General features: G+C 42.5%; 1 protein-coding gene across 1 annotated transcript in view; it reads left to right on the top strand.

The window, feature by feature from the left end:
* Nucleotides 1-17,458, top strand: part of LOC130282437 (cGMP-dependent protein kinase 2-like) — a 201,128-nt gene extending 183,670 nt beyond the window's left edge. The window contains exons 17-19 of the mRNA XM_056530692.1: nucleotides 2,710-2,772; nucleotides 3,477-3,543; nucleotides 16,927-17,458. Coding sequence (XP_056386667.1) covers nucleotides 2,710-2,772; nucleotides 3,477-3,543; nucleotides 16,927-17,022 — 226 coding nt within the window. The 3' untranslated portion in view covers nucleotides 17,023-17,458. The remainder of the gene's footprint in view (nucleotides 1-2,709; nucleotides 2,773-3,476; nucleotides 3,544-16,926) is intronic.
* Nucleotides 17,459-18,099: the final 641 nt, after the last annotated feature.

Below are 18,099 nucleotides of genomic sequence, written 5' to 3'. Positions count from 1 at the left end.
GGGCAGGAGATGATGCCAATTACACCGACACCAGGAAAACTTTTACTCTGTAGTTTACAAGCTATAAAAAAATACATTAAATGCCACATATCTTCAGCTTGTCTCATTTAGGCTTGAAATGCCTGAACAATTCATCTGCTCATTTATTAATTCACAAAATCAGATGCATGGAAAAATGACACAACTTAAAAAATGAGTCATCACGCTGCTTGTAATGAGCAATCAATGGGAACCGCTGAGTGAAAAGATATTTCATGGGAATTTATCCTCATGTTCAAGGAACGAAAGAACGCTGACACGTTGTCATGACTAGTTCCATACCCCGTACGCTGTAATGAGGACTGAACGGATCCTCAAACTCCATTGTGAATTATTACCTCTGTGAAGGTTTTCCTTTGTACATTAATGTGCCTTTCACATAGTCAAAAGGAATATTCTTTAGAGTCTAGATAGAATGTCATATAGTCACTGCACACAGGTAGAATAAAACTCTTTGTAAAGGCTTTTAAGACATTAAAGGGGTACTACGGCGCTTAGACATTTTATACCCTATCCAAAGGATAGGGAATAAGATGCCTGATAGCGGGGGTCCCACCGCTGGGGACCCCCGTGATCTTGCACCCCGCGTTCGCTCCAGGTCTGATTACTGTCGATCACGGGGCTGGAGCATTGTGACATCACTGCTCCACCCCTGTGTGACATCACGCTCTGCCCCCTTAATGCAAGCCTATGGGAGGGGGCGTGACAGCTGTCACGCCCCCTCCCATAGGCTTGCATTGAGGGTGCGGAGCGTGACGTCACACGGGGGTGGAGCGTGATGTAACACAGGGCCGAGCCGTGACATCACAATGCTCCGGTCCCGTGATCAACAGTAATCAGACCCAGAGCAAACACGCTCCGGGGACTGATTTTAATGGGGGGCGGCGTGCACGATCACAGGGGTCCCCAGCGGCGAGACCCCCGCGATCAGGCATTTTTTTCCCTATCCTTTGGATAGGGGATAAGATGTCTAAGCGCTGGAATACCCAAAGGAGTACCGGAGTACCCAAAGGATAGGGGATAAGATGCCTGATCGTGGGGGTCCCACCGCTGGGGACTCCCCCGATCAGGCATCTTATTCCCTATCCTTTGGATAGGGGATAAGATGTCTAAGTGCCGGAGAACCCCTTTAATCTGTTGCTTTAGTGTCATGGTCAGATTTTTAGATTACATGTGAATCATGGGTTTCTAGATTGCTACATTTGTATCATAAGTTTGTTAGAAATAATTAGTGTTGCTCGCGAATATTCGCAATTCGAATATTATTCGCGAATATCGCATATTCGCGAATTCGCGAATTTCGCGAATATAGCGCTATATATTCATAATTACGAATATTCGTTTTTTTTTTTTTTTCTTCACAGTACACATCACAGTGATCATCCCTCTCTGCTTCCATCTTGTGTGGTGTAAAGAAGGCTGTAATACTACTGTGTGAGACTGGCGCGCGAAAATTTGCATATACGAAAATTAGCATATGCTAATTTTCGCATATGCGAATTTCCACATATGCTAATTTTCGCATGTGCGTATTTTCGCATACGCGAAAATAAAACGAGAGTATAACGAATATGCGAATATTCGCGAATATATGACGAATATTCGTCCATATATTCGCGAATATTCGCGAATTCGAATATGGCCTATGCCGCTCAACACTAGAAATAATGAGATAAATATGGGATTATAAAGATTTACAGTAAAAATCTATCTATCTATCTATCCTATCTATCTATCTATCTATCTATCTATCTATATATTCTACAGTGTACCCAGTATGTGGTAGTTAGTACTTATCAAAAGTGGCCTAAGAAAGGCAAGTAAACCAAGGAGAGGGTCATGGACACAAAAGCCTCATTTATGTAAGTGGAAATTAAAAACTTAGTACAAGCTTATAGAAAAGCTACCACAGCACAAATATCATAGTTAATATTATCTACAATATAAAGAGAACAGAAGACAGTGTTCCTATGCTGACCTCTGCCCGCCACCAAAAGTACCTACAATGGGCATGAGAGCATTAAACCCAGGCCATAAAGCAGTAAGGTGGCCTAGTTTGATGAATCACAGTTCATTTTATAGCATGTGCTGCCTACAACCATGAGCAGTTGACTCCATTTTTTAAACTCTGAGAAACCCCTTTGAAGGACATGAAGGTTTTTTTGCAAATGCTGCGATGGCAGAAATCACAAGACATGAGGTCTTACAGAGTTCATGTCTCAATGGGTCAGAGCTAAGAGGTTTATGTACAAGATAACTACAAAGAATAAATTGCATCTGTGTGAAATTAAGTTAGAATACAGTGTACCGTGTATTTACCCAAACTTCATTTATTGCCAACTCTCTATAAATACAGCATTTCCTGGGAGACATGTGCGATTCAATTATAAAACCTCAACCTATAATCATGTGCAGATCTATATAGCAACTAACTGGCAATACAGAATAGATGGGAACAAAAGTGCATGGAGGAGACTAGATTCTATTTGGTATGAGGGATTACATATCATCTCTGCAATATATATATATATATATATATATATATATATATATATATATACTGTACAATATACACAGATTAGCCAAAAGGAGAAATAAATATTATCTCTTCACAGCATTCATGGATTTAAAAACATTTATATTATATGGTCCAATGTCTTATAATTGCAGAATCAACCCGGCAGAAAGACTCGGGAATCGTAAAAATGGCATCAGTGACATAAGAAAACATAAGTAAGTTTAAGTTTATTCTATATCTACACATATAACTGCAGTAAAACTTCTCGAAAAGATCATCTACTAGACAAGAACACACCTTTCTTCAGACCAGGTTTTGTGTGAAGGATTTCCAGTTCCCCATACATAATGCATAGTAGTCATTTTCTTTGAGAAGACCACCCCCATAGAAGACCAGTTTTCAATGCAATTTTGGGTAGTTTCCTCAATACTAGGTTATTTGAAGGGGCTATCCAGTGAAAAATGACATATCTTTTCAACTTTAAGGGTGCGTTCACACGCTAGTAGCTAGCAGTGAGTTTCCCGCTGTGGGAAACCTGCTGCGAGTTACACTACCATTGATTTGAATGGGTCGACAGACTGTCCGCGGACCCATTTAAATTAATGGTAGCGCAACTCGCAGTGGGTTTCCCACAGCGGGAAACTCACTGCTAGCTACTAGCGTGTGAACGCACCCTTAAAACATTTTCTGACACACTCTCAAAGTGGCATAAGTCTGATGTATATTTTAGTCACAGATGAATAGGGAAGGCTTCACAGATGCACAGGGAAATCTTAATAAATCTGGCAAACCTAAAGCCAGCTCATTTTAAATTTAAGCCTAAGGTGTGCTGCCGTGTCCTGTCACTGCCTCTCCGACTGTTTAAACTTATTGTTTGTCAGAATACAGGTATTAGCATTAATGGCATTATCACTTACAGATGGTTCCAGGGATTTAACTGGGAAGGACTACGTAACCGTAAACTGCTGTCTCCACTGAAAAGAGAGGTAGGTCTTGAATTTCTTGATAAAGTCTTTACAAGAAAGCTTAAAGGGGTATTCCAGGCAAAACCGTTTTTATATATATCAACTGGCTCTGGAAAGTTAAACAGATTGGTAAATTACTTCTATTAAAAAATCTTAATCCTTCCAGTAGTTATTAGCTTCTGAAGTTTTCTGTCTAACTGCTCAATGATGATGTCACGTCCCGGGAGCTGTGCATGATGGGAGAATATTCCCAAAGGAACTGCACAGCTCCCGGGACGTGAGTCATCAGAGAGCAGTTAGACAGAAAACAACAACTCAACTTCAGAAGCTAATAACTATTGGAAGGATTAAGATTTTTTAATAGAAGTAATTTACAAATCTGTTTAACTTTCCGGAGCCAGTTGAGATATAAAAAAAAAAATTTGGCCTGGAATACCCCTTTAATGTTCAACTGCTGTGAATAAGAAGGGGTTATATGAGATAAGAAAAAAAAAAGTCTGTAACTCTTGTCTATTGGCTTAGAATGAACAAGTGCAGTCTACAGAAGAATTAAAAAAGCAAACAGGTTTTTCCAATCTCATACAGAATATATGTCAAGCCAAATTCACACATGCTTAACCCCTTAAGGACTGAGTCCTTTTTCACCTTAAGGACTCAGCCATTTTTTGCAATTCTGACCACTGTCACTTTAAACATTAATAACTCTGGAATGCTTTTAGTTATCAATCTGATTCCGAGATAGTTTTTTCGTGACATATTCTACTTTAACATAGTGGTAAAATTTTGTGGTAACTTGCATCCTTTCTTGGTGAAAAATCCCAAAATTTGATGAAAAATTTGAAAATGTTGCATTTTTCTAACTTTGAAGCTCTCTGCTTGTAAGGAAAATGGATATTCCAAAAAATGTTTTCTTTTATTCACATATACAATATATAGTTACATAGTTACATAGTTACATAGTTAGTACGGTCGAAAAAAGACATATGTCCATCAAGTTCAACCAGGGAATTAAGGGGTAGGGGTGTCTACTTTATGTTTGCATCATAAAATTGACGTGTTTTTACTTTTGGAAGACACCAGAGGGCTTCAAAGTTCAGCAGCAATTTTCCCATTTTTCACAACATTTTGAAACTCGCTTTTTTTCAAGGACCAGTTCAGGTTTGAAGTAAATTTGAAGGGTCTTCATATTAGAAATACCCCATAAAAGACCCCATTATAAAAACTGCACCCCCCCCCAAAGTATTCAAAATGACATTCAGTCAGCGTTTTAACCCTTTAGGTGTTTCACAGGAATAGCAGCAAAGTGAAGGAGAAAATTCACAATCTTCATTTTTTACACTCGCATGTTTTTGTAGACCCAATTTTTGAATTTTTGCAAGGGGTAAAAAGGAGAAAATTTTTACTTGTATTTGAAACTCAATTTTTCTCAAGTAAGGACATACCTCATATGTCTATGTTAATTGTTCGGCGGGCGCAGTAGAGGGCTCAGAAGGGAAGGAGTGACAAATGGTTTTTGGGGGGCATGTCACATTTAGGAATCTCCTATGGTGCCAGAACAGCAAAAAAACCCACATGGCATACCATTTTGGAAACTAGACCCCTCTGGGAACATAACAAGGGGTAAAGTAAACCTTAATACCCAACAGGTGATTAACGACTTTTGCATATGTAAAAAAAAAAAAAAAAAAAAAATGTCCCTAAAATGCTTGGTTTCCCAAAAGTTTTACATTTTTAAAAAGGGTAATAGCAGAAAATATCCCCCAAAATTTGAAGCCCAATTTCTCCCGATTCAGAAAACACCCCATATAGGGGTGAAAAGTGCTCTGCTGGCGCACTACAGGTCTCAGAAGAGAAGGAGTCACATTTGGCTTTTTTTAAGGAAATTTTGCTCTGGGGGCATGCCGCATTTAGGAAGCCCCTATGGTGCCAGGACAGCAAAAAAAAACACATGGCATACCATTTTGGAAACTAGACCCCTTGGGGAACGTAACAAGGGCTAAAGTGAACCTTAATACCCCACAGGGGTTTCACAACTTTTGCATATGTAAAAAAAAAAAGATTACCTAAAATGCTTGGTTTCCCAAAAAATTTACATTTTTAAAAAGGGTTAAAGCAGAAAATACCCCCCAAAATTTGAAGCCCAATTTCTCCCGATTCAGAAAACACCCCATATGGGGGTGAAAAGTGCTCTGCTGGCGCACTACAGGTCTCAGAAGAGAAGGAGTCACATTTGGCTTTTTGAAAGCAAATTTTGCTCTGGGGGCATGCCGCATTTAGGAAGCCCTTATGGTGCCAAAACAGCAAAAAAAAAAAAAAAAAAAAACGCATGGCATACAATTTTGGAAACTAGACCCCTCGGGGAATGTAACAAGGGGTTAAGTGAACCTTAATACCCCACAGGTGATTCACGACTTTTGCATATGTAAAAAAAATAATTTTTTTTTACCTAAAATGCCTCTTTTCCCAAAAATTTTACATTTTTAAAAAGGGTAAAAGCAGAAAATACCCCCCAAAATTTGTAGCACAATTTCTCCCGAGTACGGCGATACCCCATATGTGGCCCTAAACTGTTGCCTTGAAATACAACAGGGCTCCTAAGTGAGAGCACCATGCGCATTTGAGGCCTAAATTAGGGACTTGCATAGGGGTGGACATAGGGGTATTCTACGCCAGTGATTCCCAAACAGGGTGCCTCCAGCTGTTGTAAAACTCCCCGTATGCCTAGACAGTCAGTGGCTATCTGGCAATACTGGGAGTAGTTGTTTTGCAACAGCTGGAGGCTCTGTTTTGGAAACAGTGGCGTACCAGACGTTTTTCATTTTTATTGGGGAGGGGAGGGGGGCTGTGTAGGGGTATGTGTATATGTAGTGTTTTTTACTTTTTATTTTATTTTTTGGTAGTGTAGTGTTTTTAGGGTACAGTCGCACGGGCGGGGGTTCACAGTAGTTTCTCGCTGGCAGTTTGAGCTGCGGCAGAAAATTTGCCGCAGCTCAAACTTGCAGCCGGATGCTTACTGTAATCCTCCGCCCATGTGAGTGTACCCTATACGTTCACATTTGGGGGGGGGGACATCCAGCTGTTGCAAAACTACAACTCCCAGCATGTACGGTCTATCAGTGCATGCTGGGAGTTGTAGTTTTGCAACCGCTGGAGGCTCCGTTTTGGAAACAGTGGCGTACCAGACGTTTTTCATTTTTATTGGGGAGGGGAGGGGGGCTGTGTAGGGGTATGTGAATATGTAGTGTTTTTTACTTTTTATTTTATTTTGTGTTAGTGTAGTGTAGTGTTTTTAGGGTACAGTCGCATGGGCGGGGGGTTCACAGTAGTTTCTCGCTGGCAGTTTGAGCTGCGGCAGAAAATTTGCCGCAGCTCAAACTTGCAGCCGGATACTTACTGTAATCCTCCGCCCATGTGAGTGTACCCTGTACATTCACATTGGGGGGGGGGGGGGGAGAAACATCCAGCTGTTGCAAAACTAAAACTCCCAGCATGTACGGTCTATCAGTGCATGCTGGGAGTTGTAGTTTTGCAACAGCTGGAGGCACACTGGTTGTGAAACACCGGGTTTGGTAACAAACTCAGTGTTTTGCAACCAGTGTGCCTTCAGCTGTTGCAAAAGCTACAACCCCCAGCATGTACGGACAGCGGAAGGGCATGCTGGGTCTTGTAGTTATGCAACAGCTGGAGGCATACTACTTTGGCTGGGGATGCTGGGGATTGTAGTTATGCAACAGCTGGAGACACATTGGTTTGCTACATAACTCAGTGTGCCTTCAGCTGTTGCAAAACTACAACTCCCAGCAGTCACCGACAGCCAACCGGCATGCTGGGAGTTGTAGTTATGCAACCAGCAGATGCACTACTACAACTCCCAGCATGCACTTTAGCTGTTTGTGCAAGCTGGGAGTTGTAGTTACACAACAGCTGAAGGTACACTTTTCCATAGAAAAAATGTGCCTCCAGCTGTTGCAAAACTGCAAGTCCCAGCATGCCCATAAGGGCATGCTGGGAGTTGTGGTGGTCTGCCTCCTGCTGTTGCATAATTACAGCTCCCAGCATGCCCTTTTTGCATGCGGGGAGCTGTTGCTAAGCAACAGCAGGAGGCTGTCACTCACCTCCAATGATCCAGCCGCATCACATCAGTCACTCGTAGTCGCCACTGCTCCTGGGGCCCCGATCCCAACATTAACGCCGGGGATCGGGGTCCCCAGCACCCGGGGTGCACGTCCCACACCCGCTCACGTCCTCCGGAGCGGGTTGCGGGAGTGACACCCGCAGCAGGCGCCCTGATTGGTCGGCCGGGAAACCGGCTGACGAATGAGGGCGATCGTGAGGTGGCACCAGTGCCACCTCACCCCTGCAGGCTCTGGCTGTTCGGGGCCGTCGGAGACAGCCCCGAACAGCCTGTAATTCCGGGTCACCGGGTCACTGGAGACCCGATTGACCCGGAATCTGCCGCAGATCGCTGGACTGAATTGTCCAGCGATCTGCGGCCATCGCCGACATAGGGGGGCATAATGACCCCCCTGGGCGATATGCTCCGATACCTGCTGAACGATTTCAGCAGACATCGGGCACCGGCTCCCCTCCAGCTAGCGGCGGGGGGCCGGGATTTGACAGGGCGTACTCAAACGTCCTGAGTCCTTAAGGACTTGGAAAAGGGGCCGTTTGAGTACGTCCTGCGTCCTTAAGGGGTTAAAGGGGTACTCCACCCCTAGACATCTTATCCCCTATCCAAAGGATAGGGGACAAGATGTCTGATCACCGGGGTCCCTCCACAGGGGACCCCCACGATCTCCCTGCTGCACCTGGCATCGGAGGCTCGTGACGCCACAGTCACGCCCCACTCGTGACGTCATAGCTATGTCCCCTCAATGCAAGTGTATGGGAGGGGGTGTGAGGGCCATCACGCCACCTCCAATAGACTTGCATTAAGGAGGCATAGCATCTGGGGTGCCGCAGCCGAGATCGCGGGGGGTCCCCAGCAGTGGGACCCCCGCGATCAGACATCTTATACCCTATCCTTTAACATAGACACTTTTTTGCATCCAGATGAAAGTCCAAGATCAACCATGGATCTGATTATCTGAGCTGACATTATCAGAGATCACTAAGGTCTTTTCAGATGAGGTCTCTAACCCTGTATTCAGGCTGGGACATGTTAATGTGGCCTAAGGCTGTGGTCACATGTTGCAGATGTGTCAGTGGCAACAATGAGGTTTTCCAAAGTGTCTGTAAAACACAGTCTCTAAAATAAACGTGACACAGCAGCAGCATGTGAACAGATAGAGCATGCACTATGTTCAGTTTATTTCTAAACTTAAATCACTTCTGAAAAGCTATAATATTAGAAGCTAATATCCAGTTACATTTTCACAAAACATTTTATTTGATTTTCCTAATGTATTTAGATGGAAAATAAACAAGTTTTGTTAAAGCTTTAGTAATGACACCTGTGTTCTTGTAATTGGATTACATTGAATGAACAGAAGGTATAACAAGCATTGATGCATCATTCTTCTGCCCTTTATTGCCATTTAGACTAATGGATAACCTCTTATGCCTGATGTGGTTTTTGATAATAACCAACGCGGACAGCCAAGTAGTTTTCGGATATGAGGTTGATCATGTCCCAGTGAAAAGGGCTTTTTGGAAAGGCTTTTTGAGAGCTGGAACAGTGAATATTGCTTTTGCAAACAATGGTGGATCAGGAGTACCTTTTTGCCCTGGGCTTATATCTTTTATAGAGGATGTTTCCTTTATTTCTAAACCATTGTATTTCAAAACTTTTGAGACCTTCGGCACTTAGTGTAGATTATATCTACCTTAAAACTTTTAACAGTCAATTGTACTAATGTATATCCTTAAAGGCATTGTCCGGGGAATATTTTTTAAATTGAACATAGACAGGCTGATTACCACCGACACAAAGAAGGGTGATAGGTTGATAGGATTTGTAACATAGACAGGCTGATGTAAAAAAAAAAAAGTCATTGTACTTAATTGTCCCAATTCGTTGCCACTGCTGCTTCGATAGTGCCCAGTTGCATTGTGCAGAACTTCCCGATCTCCGTCCTGTCACACGTAAGTGCCTTGTCAGCCAATCGGTGAACTGATGAAGGTTTAATTTCCCTCCATTACAGATTTCCCCACGTCTTCCACCTTAGGATAATTAACCCCTTAACGACCATAGATGTGTATACACGTCCATGTGCCGTTAAGCAGGTATGGCGTCGGCTTCCGACTCGTGCCTGCGCCATACCGGCCGGCCCCCAGCTGATTCTTGTAGCTGAGGGCCAGCATTAATAGCCGACAAGCGCCGATCGCTGCGACAAGCGGCGATCGCTGCGGCCGGCTAAAGTGGACTAAAAGTGTAAAAAAAAATTAACCCCTTCCTTATTTAAAGTTCAAATCACCCCCTTTTCCCAAATTCCATATAAAAAATATATAAATATAATAAAAATAAACATATGTGGTATCACCGCATGCGTAAATTTCCGAACTATAAAAATCTAAGGTTAATTAAACTGCATGGTCAATGATGTACACGTAAACAAATCCCAAAATTGCATATTTTTGGTCACATTGTATACCCTAAAAATTTTTATAAAAGTGATCAAAAAGTTAGATCAAAACAATTATGGTACCAAGAAAAACTTCAGATCACGGCGCAAAAAATGAGCCCTCATACCACCCCGTATACCGAAAAATAAAAAAGTTATAGGAGTCAGAAGAGGTTAATTTTAAACATACTAATTTTGGTGCATGTAGTTATAATTTTAAGTAGTAAAATAAAAAAAAATTATATAAATTGGGTATCATTGTAACCATATGGACCTACAGAATAAATATATGGTGTCATTTTTACTGAAAAGTGCTCTGTGTAGAATAGGAAGCCCCCAAAAGTACAAAATGCCGTTTTTTATTTTATTTTTTATTTTGCCCCACAAATTTTTTTTTACAGTTCCCCGTAAATGTTGTGGTGAAATGATTAATGTAATTACAAAGTACAATTGGTGGTGCAAAAAATAAACCCTCATATGAGTCTGTAGGTGCAAAATTGAAAGCATTATGATTTTTAGAAGGTGATGAGGAAAAAATGAAAGTGCAAAAACGGAAAAACCCATGGTCCTTAAGGGGTTAATAATCTGCTTTGTTAGCTACATTTCTAGTCTCTTTGGTACCTCTTATAGGAAGAATTTATTTTATTTTATTTTTTAACTATAGTCCTTACCTCTCTAATAAACCATAGTGATTTATTCTTTTACTTTTACTAATTTCTTACATATAGCCTTGTTGCCTTGAAGATGTTTTTTTTTAACCCCTTAACGACGCAGGACGTAAATGTGGTACTTAACGCATCAGGACGTATATTTACATCCTATACATGACCGCAAACATCGGAGCAGGTCCCGGCTGCTGATAGCAGGTAATGGCCGACATCTGTGATGGCCGACATCGGGTCATGCGCGGCAGGTCCCGGCTGCTGATAGCAGCCAGGGACCAGCCGGTAATGGCCGACATCCGTGATCGCGCGGATGTCCACCATTAACTCCTCAGATTCCGTGATCAATACAGGTCACGGCATCTGCAGCAATGCGGTCACTAAAATTAATGATCGGATCGCTCGTAGCATGCCGTGGAGATCCGATCATCCAGAACGGCAGACAGAGGTCCCTGCACCTGCCTCCGCTACCTTCCATGGGTCTTCTGCTCTGGTCTGAGATCAAGCAGACAAGAGCAGAAGATGACCGATAACACTATGAATAGCACTGAACAGTATTAGCAATCAAATTATTGCTATAAATAGTCTCCTGTGGGGACTATTAAAGCGTAAAAATGAAAGTAAAAAAGTAAAATAAAAATTGAGAAATCCCCTCCCCCAATAAAAATTTTAATTGTCCCATTTTCCTCATTTCACCCCCAAAAAGTCTAAGAATTTTTTTTATAAACATATTTGGTATTGTCGCATGCGTAAATGTATTAAAATGTAATGTTAATGATACCATACGGTGAACGGCGTGAATGTAAAAAAAAGTTTTATAAATGCAAATATGGTATCAATAAAAAGATCACGGCGCAAAAAATTTAGCCCTCATACCGCCGCTTATACGGAAAAATGAAAAAGTTATAGGTCTTCAATACAGAGGGATTTTAAACATATTAATTTGGTTAAAAAGTTTGCGATTTTTTTAAGCGCAACAGTAATAGAAAAGTATGTAATTATGGGTATGATTTTAATCGTATTGATCCAAAGAATTAAGAACACGTCATTTTTACCGTACATTGTAGAGCGTGAAAACGAAACCTTCCAAAATTTTCAAAATTGCGGTTTTCTTTTTAATTTCCCCACACAAATAGTATTTTTTGGTGATGGCATTACAACGGTCAACTGGTCGGGCAAAAAACAAGCCCTGTGGATGAAAATATTTTATGATAGAGTTATGATTTTATGTCCTTAAAGGGGTACTCCGGTGAAAAACTTTTTTTTAACCCCTTAAGGACTCAGGGTTTTTTCCGTTTTTTCATTTTCAATTTTTCCTCTTTACTTTTAAAAAATCATAACTCTTTCAGTTTTTCACCTAAAATTCTATGCGACAGCTTATTTTTTGCGCCACCAATTCTACTTTGTAATGACATCAGTCATTTTACCCAAAAATGTACAGCGAAACAGAAAAAAAAATCATTGTGCGACAAAATTGAAGAAAAAACACTATTTTGTCAATTTGGGGGCTTCCGTTTTTACGCAGTACATTTTTTGGTAAAAATGACACCTTATCTTTATTCTGTAGGTCCATACAGTTAAAATGATACCCTACTTGTATACTTTTAATTTAGTTGTACCTCTGAAAAAAATCATAACTAGAAGCAGTAAAATTTATATGTTTAAAATTGTCAATTTCTGACCCCTATAACTTTTTTATTTTTATGGGGACGGGACAGTAGGAGGACTCATTTTTTGCGCCGTGATCTGAAGTTTTTATCGGTACCATTTTTGTTTTGATCAGACTTTTTGATCACTTTTATTAATTTTTTAATGGTTTGAAAAGTGACCAAAAATACGCTATTTTGGACTTTGGAATTTTTTTGCGCGTACGCCATTGACCGTGCGGTTTATTTAATGATATCATTTTATAGTTCGGACATTTATGCATGCGGCGATACAACATATGTTTATATTTATTTTTATTTACATGTTTTATTTTTTATTATAGGAAAAGGGGGGTGTTTTAAACTTTTGTTCAGGAAAGGGTTAAAACATATTTTTTTCACTTTTTTTACACTTATTTTTTGCAGTGTTATAGCCCTCATAGAGGGCTATAACACTGCATACTTTGATTCTATGCAGAGATCACTGCCATGGGTTACCATGGCAGCGATCAGTGCTATCGGCACTTGACTGCTCCTGCCTGGATCTCAGGCACAGAGCAGCCATTCGGGGATCGGACGCCGAGGAGGCAGGTAAGAGCCCTCCCGGCGTCCTGCTCGCTGTCACAGCCCGACTGACTAGCCGGGATAGTTTCACTTTCACTTTAGAAGCGGCGGTCAGCTTTGACCGCCGCTTCTAAAGGGTTAATACCACACATTGCGGCAATCAGCCATGTGTGGTATTAGCCGCGGGTCCCGGCCATTGCTGAGCGCCGGGACCGACGCGATGTGATGCGGGGTCGCAGCTTCATTTTGCGGGAGTCGGCGCAGGACGTAAATATACGTCCTGCCTCGTTAAGGGGTAAAATCAACTGGTGCCAGAAAGTTAAACAGATTTGTAAATTACTTCTATTAAAAAATCTTAATCCTTCCTGTACTTATTAGCTGCTGAATACTACAGTGGAAATTATTTTCCGTTTGGAACACAGAGCTGTCTGCTGATATCATGACCACAGTGCTCTCGGCTGACATCTCTGTCCATTTAAGGAGCTGTCCAGAGGAAAAGGAAATCCCCATAGCAAACATATGCTGTTCTGGACAGTTCCTAAAATGGACAGAGATGTCAGCAGAGAGCACTGTGCTCATGATGTCAGCAGACAGCTCTGTGTTTCAAAAAGAAAATAATTTCCGCTTTAGTATTCAGCAGCTACAGGAAGGATTAAGATTTTTTAATAAAAGTAATTTACAAATCTGTTTAACTTTCTGGCACCAGTTGATTTAAAAAAAAAAAAAAAAAAGGTTTTCACCGGAGTACCCCTTTATCCTCTTAAGGACCAGGCACGTATGAATTTTGCATCCCGCCGCGCGCCGGGCGGGGACCGGACCGGGGTGACTGCTGATATCTATCAGCAGGCACCCCACGCAAATGTCGGCGATCAGTGCAAATCGCAAGTGAATTCACACTTGCGATTTGCGCGATTCCGGGTCATTACGGGTCTATGGTGACCAGGAATATAAGGGGGATCACGGGTGTCTAAGACACCCACAATCCCCCTGAAGACATAGGAGTGGGGTGGCAGGGGTGCCACCCCTCCTATCCCTGCTATTGGTGGTCTAGACGCGACCACCAATAGCAGATCGGGGACGGGGGGTTAACTTTTGTTTTCACCGTCCTGCCCACCCACAATAGGCGGGGCAGAGCGGGAAAACGACAGAGGACTGGCGCCGGAGTCCACTTACCGATCTGCAGAGGCTGCGGGCGACGATCGGTGTCGGAGATCGGCGGGCGGCGATGTCGTGCAGCAGGCTCCCTGGATCCGACGGAAGCCGGTAAGTTGCCTAGCAACATCAGGAGGGCTGCAGTCCGAGACCACTATATTGTGGTCTCTATACTGTAGAACTCCAGATGTTGCAAAACTACAACTCCCAGCATGCCCAGACAGCTGTTTGGGCATGCTGGGAGTTGTAGTTTTGCAACAGCTGAAGGGCTACAGTTTGAGACCACTATATGGTAGTCTCTGAACTATAGCCCTCCAGATCTTGCAAAACTACAACTCCTAGCATGCCCACAAAACTGTTTGCTGTCTGGGCATGCTGGGATTTGTAGTTTTGCAGCATCTGGAGGGCCACAGTTTGCAGTGGTCTCTATACTGTAGTTCTCCAGATGTTGCAAAACTACAAATCCCAGCATGCTGGGAGTTGTGTTTGCAATCCCTCCAGCTGTTGCATAACTACATCTTCCAGCATGCCCTTCGGTGATCAGTACATGCTGGGAGTTGTAGTTTTGCAACAGCTGTAGGCACACTAGTTGGAAAATATTGAGTTATATAACAGAACCTAACTGAAGGTTTTCCAACCAGTGTGCCTCCAGCTGTTGCAAAAGTACAAATCCCAGCCTGCATGGTCTGTCAGTACATGCTGGGAGTTGTAGTTTTGAAACAGCTGGAGGTTTGCCCCCCTCCCCCCCCCCCCCCATGTGAACGTACAGGGTGCATTCACACGGGCAGGGTCACAGTAAGTTTTCTGCTTCAAGTATGAGCTGCGGCAAATTTTTTGCCGCAGCGCAAACTCCTAGCAGGGAACTCACTGTAAACCTCCACCAGTGCGAATGTACCCTAAAAACACTACACTACACTAACGCATAATAAAGGGTAAAAAACTACATATACACCCCCTTACACTGCCCCCCCCCCCCAATAAAAATTAAAAACGTATTGTACGGCAGTGTTTCCAAAACGGAGCCTCCAGCTATTGCAAAACAACAACCCCCCATCATTTCTGGACAGCCACTGACTGTCCAGGCATGCTGGGAGTTTAGCAACAGGCGAGGCACCCTGTTTGGGAATAACTGGCGTAGAATACCCTTATGTCCACCCCTATGCAATCCCTAATTTAGTCCTCAAATGTGCATGGCGCTCTCTCACTTCGGAGCCCTGTCGTATTTCAAGTAAACAGTTTAGGGCCACATATGGGGTATTTCCGTACTCGGGAGAAATTACACTACAATTTAGGGAGGCTTTTTCTCCTTTTACCCCTTATAAAAAGGAAAAGTTGGGGTCTACACCAGCCTGTTAGTGTAAAAAAAAAAAATTTTTTTTACACTAACATGCTGGGGTTGCTCTTTACTTTTTATTTTCACAAGAGGTAAAAGGAAAAAAAGACCCCCAAAATTTGTAACACAATTTCTCCTGAGTACGGAAATACCCCATATGTGGGCGTAAAATTATCTGTGGGCGCATAACAAGGCAGAAGTGAGAACGCACCATGTACATTTGAAGCCTAAATTGGTGATTTGCACAGGGGTGGCTGATTTTACAGCGGTTCTGACATAAACGCAAAAAAATAAATACCGACATGTGACCCCATTTTGGAAACTACATTTGGGAAAATGAAAAAAATAATTTTTTTTCACTAAAATGCTGGTGTTACCCTAAATTGTTCATTTTCACAAGGGAAAATAGGAAAAAAGCCCCCCAAAATTTGTAGCCCCATTTCTTCTGAGTAAGAAAATACCCCAAATGTGGATGTAAAGTGCTCGGCGGGCAAACTACAATGCTCAGAAGAGAAGGAGCACCATTGGGATTTTGAAGAGAAAATGTGTGGTTTTGAAGAGAAAATGGCAGTTTCGCACATAAATGCGTGCTTCTTCCGGCCTCTTAAGAGGCCGGAAGAAGCACGCACTTACGTGCGAAACTGCCGGCGTAGCCTCCGAGCACCATACACCAGCGCCTAGTTACCGGACTTCCAGACCCGACTTTCTCTGCCTAGTGGTGAGTGCACGTACGTGCCCTTCGTTTATTCTAGATTTGTAAATTACTTCTATTAAAAAATTTCAATCCTTTCAGTACTTATGAGCTGCTGAAGTTGAGTTGTTCTTTTCTGTCTAAGTGCTCTCTGATGACACGTGTCTCGGCAACCGCCCAGTTTAGAAGCAAATCCCCATAGCAAGCCTCTTCTACTCTGTGCAGTTCCCTAGACAAGCAGAGATGTCAGCAGAGAGCACTGTTGCCAGACAGAAACAACAACTCAACTTCAGCAGCTGATAATTATTGAAAGGATTTAGTTTTTTAATAGAAGTAATTTACAAATTTGTTTAACTTTCTGGAGCCAGTTCATATAAAAAAAAAATTTTTTCCTGGAATACCCCTTTAATGCTACTAAACTTTTTGTGGTGAGTGAATACCTCAAAAACATGTTTTCCTCCTGTGGAGCAACTACTATTATGAACACGTTAAACCCCATAACATGGACAAAACTCTTCCTCTTTGACATGACATTGAGCCCAAGTTACTTAAATGTGCGCATACCTAAGCTTAGTCAGAGGTAGTCTGTGCGAGAGCAAAAAAGCATTTATGAATGAGCGGATGATGACTATTCCCTGGTTTTAAAGCATAGTTTCCACCTGGGAATTTCTTATTTGGAAATGTTATAGTAGAAATTCTTATCCTACTTTATTTTTTTTATGAAGCTTATGTGTTTATCTGTATTTGAAGTCCACTAGAAAGGCATCACTAATGTCTTTTCTTATTGTACCAGATAAAGGGAATCACAGATCACAGCTATTTTGACAGTTTTCTCCCTGAAGCTGAAGATCCACCAGATGAGCTCTCAGGCTGGGACAAAAACTTCTGATGATCGGGGCATTACTGTGTGGATTGGGAATAGAAACAGCACCATTAGTACAGCAATCACGCTTGGGAAATTCCAGGAGCAAAGTCTGAAGAAGAACAAAACGGAAAAAACTCAGTTGACACATAACTAATGTACTTACTGTAAACACACTGAGTATTGTATATGAAGACTCTTCCCTTTTAGAAAGGCTGCCCTATGATGTTGACGGGATAGCAGCCATTTTGTGATGTTGTGTATAACAATTTCTCAGGAGTGCTTTTCTTTGCACTTGTAGAAACAATGTAGGATAAATTAAGCAGTGCTTAAAGGGGTTCTCCACTGCCCTGTCTTCCGGAGCTCCACTCGCAGCATCCGGAAGTTTATTACTCCGGACGCTGTGTGTGGGCTTCCGTGTTCCAGGCCGCCCCTCGTGATGTCACGTCTGCCCCCTCGTGACGTCACGCCCGCCCCCTCAACGAAAGTCTATGGGAAGGGGGCGCGCCCCCTTCCCATAGACTTTCGTTGAGGGGGCGGACGTGACATCACGAGGGGGCGGCCTTGAAACACGGAAGCCCGCACACAGCGTCCGGAGTAATAAGTGGAGAACCCATTTAAAGGGGTACTTCACTGCCCCAGCGTTCGGAACATTTTGTTTTGGGTCATGATGTCACAGTCACGCCCCTCATGACATCATGCCACACCCCCTCAATGAAAGTATATGTGAGGGGGTGTGGCAGTTACCACGCCCCCCTCCCATAGACTTGCATTGATGGGGCATGACGTGACGTCGCAAGGGGAGTGGTCGTGACATCATGACTCCTGCAGACCAGTCTTCTTAACAAAATGTTCCGAACGCTGGGGCAGTGGAGTACCCCTTTAACAGTTTTGCTGCTCTTTGTTTTTTTTCCCTCTGTTTTCAAGAGTGTCCATGACCTTTCTGAATGTATGTGAGGCAAGTGACACGACCTATGTCATTAGGTTGCTTCGGCTAGTTACTTTATTTCTCTTTCACATCAAAAAGGAAAAAAAAAAACTAATTAAAGAAGATAAAACTCTTCTTCTTACCTGAGGGGTATTTTTGTAACAGTTAAAAACCTC

This window comes from Hyla sarda, chromosome 7 (assembly GCF_029499605.1).
Source record: "Hyla sarda isolate aHylSar1 chromosome 7, aHylSar1.hap1, whole genome shotgun sequence".
Taxonomy (NCBI): Eukaryota; Metazoa; Chordata; class Amphibia; order Anura; family Hylidae; genus Hyla; species Hyla sarda.
This window is presented reverse-complemented; position numbering and strand designations above follow the sequence as displayed.